Genomic DNA, 6,730 nt, shown 5'->3' with positions numbered 1-6,730 from the left:
CCCCATAGTACCCAGAACCCCCCATCCTTGAAAGAGAGCTTTTTAATCTAATTGAGAGCAGAGTGCAAGGAGAAATTATAGGGACGTGTGTTATGGGAATCCATCGTGGGGCCCTGGATATATGATTTTTAATTCAACTTCTTCCTTTTTCTCCAAGTATTCAGAGACCCATTAATCTGCAGCACTTCACCATTTATCGTGGGTCCCTCTGAGACCTATAAAATAATTATATATAAAATAATAATAATACTAATAATAATAAGTAATTATAATAATAATAATAATATAATATATTTTTTAAGTCCGGTCAAAAACGGGTGTCTACATACTTGTAAATATATCACCAATGGAAATCTTAATATTTTGTTACAAAACAACAAAGGTATTGGAGAAACCCTCCTAAAGTTATAAAGAAAAGGGTAATCAATGGCGGGTTCAACAATATTTTTCAAGGTATGCAAACATATTTTAATAACATAAAATTTTCAAATAAAATAAGTATAAATAAAATTTTAAGAAGAACACAGTTCGTGAAATAAATAATTAATTGAAGAAAACTCAAATTTTAAAGTGGACGTAAAAAATTTCCCAATATATATCATCGGTAAAATAATTAATTAGTTAAAAAAATTAATTTTTAATATAAACATGTGTTTACTCTCAACGACCCGCCACTTAGGGTAATCAAGTGTAAAAGAAAACCAATAGGCATGGTGAAGCTGTAGACCCGCCACTTAGGGTAATTAAGTGTAAAAGAAAACCAATAGCCAATAGGCATGGTTCGTGATTCACGTTGGGCGTTGGTATTGGGGGCTCCGCATTGCAATCAATCAATGCATGTGCTCCTGCTTCTCTTTGAAACAGGTTTTGCCGCATGGAAGCGGCCGCGTATTGCGTCCACCGCCAGCTCTCTTTTTCTGTGGACTCCGACTCACCATAAATGTGATTCTCCTTTTTTTTTTTTTACAGCTTTAGAAAGTAAACCCTTCCCGTGATTATCTTTCATGATCATTGCGTTAGACGTTTACAAAATGATACGGATTACGAGAATTTAGTACCCAACATGTGGGACATCTCCAAACCCTTTCCGAATTGTCAAATATCTAAATAAAGTTGTATCTTAACTATTATTTTAATATTTAAACTTTTCAAACTATATTTTTATTATTCAACTTTTTAATCGTTAGATGTATCATTTCTCAAATGTTTAGGGCAAAACTTTTCAGATATGTCTGGGAAAGAAATAATTTCTCGAATAATGTTTAAATCGAATTAATTCATAGAATAGAGTAAATAATACCGTCAGCACGACCAAAAGGGTGGCGCAACCCTTACAATACGCAATAGCGGATTCATAAATGTTTTTCAGGATGAATATATATGTTAATAACATAAAAAAAATTAAATGAGACGGATACAAATAAAATTTTAGTATGGGTATCATCCGAATAAGTATTTAATTAAAAAAAATTTAAAATATAAAGTGAGCACTATCAATTAAATAAGTAATTAATTGAAGAATATTCAAATTTTAGAGTATGCACATGCTAATCCTAACCAAGCCCTGACAATGCATCTCCCTATTTTTTACCCCTCGATGTCGCAATGCACTCTCTTATAAGTTCGCAACACCATGGATTAATTCCAAAGCATTATCTGAGAAAATACATGAATATGCAAGAAAAATCAGCCGTCCACATGCATGAAAATTTGGTGTACAGTGTGACTTGCAGGAAAAAGGTAGGTGTCGCATGGTCAATGGTGTAAATGAGACGAGACATATCACGAGTTATTCGAGATCGATTCGATTAAGGCTCGATAAATACTCGGATCGAATGGACTTGACTCGAGCTCGACTCGAGTTCTTAACGAGCTGAAACGAGCTACTTGATATTCGACTCGAAAAGCTCGTGAGCAGCTCGAAAATATAATATATTAAGATTTTATTTAAAAAATAAATTAATATTAATATTAATATTTATGTATTGATTTTTTTTAAAATACAATAAGATTTCATGTATTTAAGGTTCATGCTCGAGTTTGAGTTTGAGACTTCAATCGAGTTAATTTTAAGAATTTTTTTTTTCATTTCGAGCCTTTTCGAGCTACTCACGAGCTTCAGTTCAGGATTTCGAGTTCGAGTCGAGCTTGAAAATTTTAAGCTCGCGAGTTTTCGAGTCGAGTCGAGCTCCATTTCAGAGTTTTCGAGTCGAGTCGAGCTCAGCAATACTCGAGCTCGACTCGGCTCGTTTACACCCCTAGGTCTTCTTAGTGTTTGCTTTGTTTAATCCATCAATTATTAAAAATTATAAAATGATCACATGATAATTTATTATATTTTAAATTCATTTTTTCGTTAAAAAATTGACGGTATTCTGAATCGAACATCAACTTGTTAACTGTGATATGATAAAATCTAATTTATAATCTCGAATGACTATTACATCTCAGACATCATGTTAATATCCAGCTTAGACAAACGCTAAATTTTTAACGGGAAATATGTGTTTGAAACATAATAAATAGTCAGATGATCATTTTATAACTTTTAATAGTCGATGGATTTAACAAAATAATATTCTATAGTTCACTGATTATTCCTCGATGAACTTGATACTCTACAGTCAGGGTATGTGCTTTACCTTAAATATATTTATAGAGTTTAAAACGTTATTTAAATAGAATAAATTGACCATGAATCCACATGGTCGTCTAATTCTGTCATGACCTGGAGACTGAATACCTTTGAGGAAAATGGATTCCTATGGTTTGTAAAACCAGTGGGATCGTCATCTGAAAATAGAAAAAATGGGTTTTGATCCTTGTTTTGTTTTGGGGCTGTGCGCGTGCCAGTGAGCACCAACCACGCGGCAAGTAAGCATAAACCAAGTGGTAATTGTAAAGGCCGAAAACCATACACATAGATGGACGCCCCCTTTTCTTTACCAACCTTTTCAACACTAAACATTATTCATCTTTTGGCTCTACGTTTAAATCACTACATTATATACAAATAATCCTTTTAGTTAATACATTTTAAAGTAAATATTCATGGTAGGTAATTCATAATTCTGACTGCTGGAGGTCTTTCACGGAAGTTACTCTCAACCTGGCGTTGGGGGTACCCTACTATCCTATCTCCCCCTTATTTCATTACATATGAGAATAGAGTTAGCAAATTTTAAAGTAAATATTAAATTATTATAAAATATATCAATTATCATTAAACATACAATATAAAATATTAAATCAATTATTAATTTCTCTTTCGATATCTCAGTTATAATTAAAACATCGCATTGGTATTTTTTAAATAATAATTTGAAATATATATAAATGTTTAAGAAAATCTTAGCTAAAAAATCTCTCTACAGATTACAGTTATCATCCGCCCTTATTAATTCTAAATTTAAATCTAGTTTTGGTAATTTTTATTACTTGATAACCATGAAATTTTATTAATCAAAGAGTTTTTGAAATTTGATTATTAATAAACTCGAGTGTCAAGTGAATATTTAACATTGAAGATTATAGAGATCTTCCCATAAAAAGTTCAAAATGGAATCCGATCCATAGAGACCGAAACCAATTCCCAGGCCGGTCTCGTGAAAAAAAAACCGCCCGCAGTATTATTTTCCACTCTCCCAATTCCTCGTATAAATTCCATATCCACCACCATTATTTGCTCACCCAACAAACAAGCAAACAACTTTCCCATTACTTTGAAAGCCCAAATTCATCAAACGTTTTCTTCTTCTTCTTTGGAAATGGATACCAAGATCGGATCACTCGACATTTGCAAGCCTTGTTCCAACGACATTTGCAGTCCACCCAACGGCACCGTTTCGGCAATCCAAAGCTCCGTTCCCGCCACTGTCGTCCGGGGCGCCGAAGCCACTCTTGGCCGCCACTTAGCTAGGCGGCTCGTTCAGGTCGGAGTCAACGATGTTTTCGCCGTTCCCGGGGACTTCAACTTGACTTTGCTTGACCACTTGATAGCCGAGCCTGGGCTTAACTTAATCGGCTGCTGTAACGAACTCAACGCTGGGTACGCGGCAGACGGTTACGCTAGATCGCGTGGTGTCGGAGCTTGCGTTGTGACGTTCACCGTTGGCGGGCTCAGCGTCTTGAACGCCATCGCCGGTGCTTACAGTGAGAATCTACCTCTTATTTGCATCGTCGGTGGACCCAACTCCAATGACTATGGAACTAACCGGATTCTTCACCATACTATTGGCTTGCCTGATTTTAGTCAAGAGCTTAGATGTTTCCAGACTATTACTTGCTATCAGGTGCTCTTCTTTCTTCTTCCCTTCCCCTGTTTTCGTAATATTTTTGTAGTGTTAGTTTGATCATAAACATGGAGTCTTTGGTTTTTTTAACTAGGCCGTGGTGAATAACTTGGAGGATGCTCACGAAATGATCGACACAGCTATTTCAACTGCTTTGAAAGAAAGCAAGCCTGTTTATATCAGCATTAGCTGTAATTTGCCTGCAATTCCTCACCCAACTTTTAGCCGCGAGCCAGTTCCGTTTTCACTTTCTCCAAAGTAAAACTACAATTTTTTTACCTCTCCCCTTCTCAATTTCAAGATTGTTTAGTGATTAGTTTTCACGTTGATTAATTTCATTTTTCGTAATCGCTGTAGATTAAGTAATAAGATGGGATTAGAGGCGGCGGTGGAAGCGGCTGCGGAGTTCTTGAACAAGGCGGTGAAACCGGTCATAGTAGGCGGACCGAAGCTACGTGTTGCAAAGGCATGCAAGGCTTTTGCTGAGTTGGCCGATGCTAGTGGTTACGCCATGGCGGTGATGCCTTCGGCTAAAGGGCTTGTCCCCGAGCAACATCCTCATTTTATTGGGACATATTGGGGTGCTGTCAGTACTTCATTTTGTGCCGAGATCGTCGAATCCGCCGATGCTTACTTGTTTGCCGGACCTATTTACAACGATTACAGCTCTGTTGGGTACTCTTTGCTTCTCAAGAAAGAGAAGGCGATCATTGTGCAGCCCGAGAGGGTAGTGATTGGTAACGGACCGGCGTTCGGGTGTGTTTTGATGAAAGATTTCCTTATAGCACTTGCTAAGAGGCTTAACCACAATGATACTGCCTATGAGAATTACCATAGGATCTTCGTCCCCGACGGACATCCTTTGAAATCAGCACCCAAAGAGCCTTTGAGGGTCAATGTTCTATTTCAACATATACAGAAGATGCTTTCTAGTGGAACTGCAGTCATTGCTGAAACTGGGGATTCTTGGTTTAATTGCCAGAAGCTGAAGTTGCCTACTGGTTGTGGGTGAGTATCAGTCATAATATGAATGAAAACCCAAATTTTGGATTCTGGATTTGATGTTGAATTCATTATTATTATTATTATTTTTTTTTGCAGGTATGAATTCCAAATGCAGTATGGATCGATCGGTTGGTCCGTTGGTGCCACTCTTGGATATGCACAAGCTGTTCCAGAGAAACGCATCATCGCTTGCATCGGTGATGGTAGTTTCCAGGTACATACTGTCATTTTCTGCCACTAGTTTAAGATATAAAACAACCAATGTACCATAAATTGATTCACTCATGTTGATGATGTTCAACAGGTAACCGCACAAGATGTATCCACAATGCTGCGATGTGGACAGAAGACCATCATCTTCCTCATCAACAATGGTGGCTACACCATTGAAGTTGAGATTCATGATGGACCATACAATGTGATCAAGAACTGGAACTACACTGCCTTTGTTGATGCTATTCATAATGGTGAAGGCAAGTGCTGGACAGCCAAGGTGAGATCAAAATCCGAACTTTTCGTACATCGCTCACATGCCCCAATATAATACTAAAAATCTGTTGTTGTTTCAGGTATTCTGCGAGGAAGACCTGATTGAAGCAATCGAGACGGCAACAGGAGCCAAGAAGGACTGCTTATGCTTCATTGAGGTTATAGCTCACAAGGATGATACCAGCAAAGAACTGCTGGAGTGGGGCTCTAGGGTTTCTGCTGCCAATAGCCGTGCCCCAAATCCTCAGTAAAATTCATGAGAATTTATCGTATGGATTATGAATTAAAATCTGTTTTATTTTCCTAACATTTTACATAATTTGAGGAGTGCTTGCTGATATTTGTGTACATTCACTTTCAATATCCTTCCTGGTAATGAATGCTTGTCTATTTGTCTTTTGGTAATAATTTGATACAAAGGGAGTATTTGGCATAATTTGGTTACATTTATATCTTAAGCTATAAAAAGCATAAAATCACATGACTTGTCTTTACTAAAAGAAGATTCGTTTTGTTCATTAAAATTCACGTACAAGTGTTCGTTGTTAAGCGAAAGGAAATTTTTCCAAGGCAAAAATGGCATTGGCTTTTAGGGTGTGTGAGAAACATGCACGGGTCATATAAGTTCTCTTAAGAAAGTGATTTTTCTAGTTTGAGTGCATATATGCCACCATGACTGGTTTCCTTATGCTTTTGCCTATAAATATTAACTTTAGCGGGAAACTTATTAGCTTGGGAAGAATCAAGTTTTAGGTATAACTTAAGGCTTTGGGGATCATCAAAATATGCTAAAAATAGTTCGATTTTGCCACATTCACTCATTTTTCATTTTATTTGAGTAAAGATGATCAAAGTGTAAGCGTAAATTAGACAAACGCATGATTTTATAAAATAAGACAAATAATACTACAACATGACTGAAACTTCCATCATTACACATGGAG

At 36.6% G+C, this 6,730-nt stretch overlaps 1 protein-coding gene across 1 annotated transcript; it reads left to right on the top strand.

Annotated features, from left to right (window-relative positions):
- The first annotated feature begins 3,750 nt into the window (after positions 1-3,750).
- On the top strand, positions 3,751-6,184 carry LOC120135446 (pyruvate decarboxylase 2-like). The gene is made up of 6 exons (XM_039151708.1): positions 3,751-4,292; positions 4,387-4,550; positions 4,650-5,300; positions 5,394-5,511; positions 5,602-5,790; positions 5,867-6,184. Exons 1-6 carry the CDS (start codon positions 3,768-3,770, stop codon positions 6,035-6,037), a joined length of 1,818 nt encoding a protein of 605 aa, XP_039007639.1. The 5' UTR covers positions 3,751-3,767; the 3' UTR covers positions 6,038-6,184.
- Positions 6,185-6,730: the final 546 nt, after the last annotated feature.

The sequence above is a fragment of the Hibiscus syriacus genome, unplaced genomic scaffold (assembly GCF_006381635.1).
Source record: "Hibiscus syriacus cultivar Baekdansim isolate YM2019G1 unplaced genomic scaffold, ASM638163v2 tig00110610_pilon, whole genome shotgun sequence".
NCBI classification, from domain to species: Eukaryota; Viridiplantae; Streptophyta; class Magnoliopsida; order Malvales; family Malvaceae; genus Hibiscus; species Hibiscus syriacus.
This window is presented reverse-complemented; position numbering and strand designations above follow the sequence as displayed.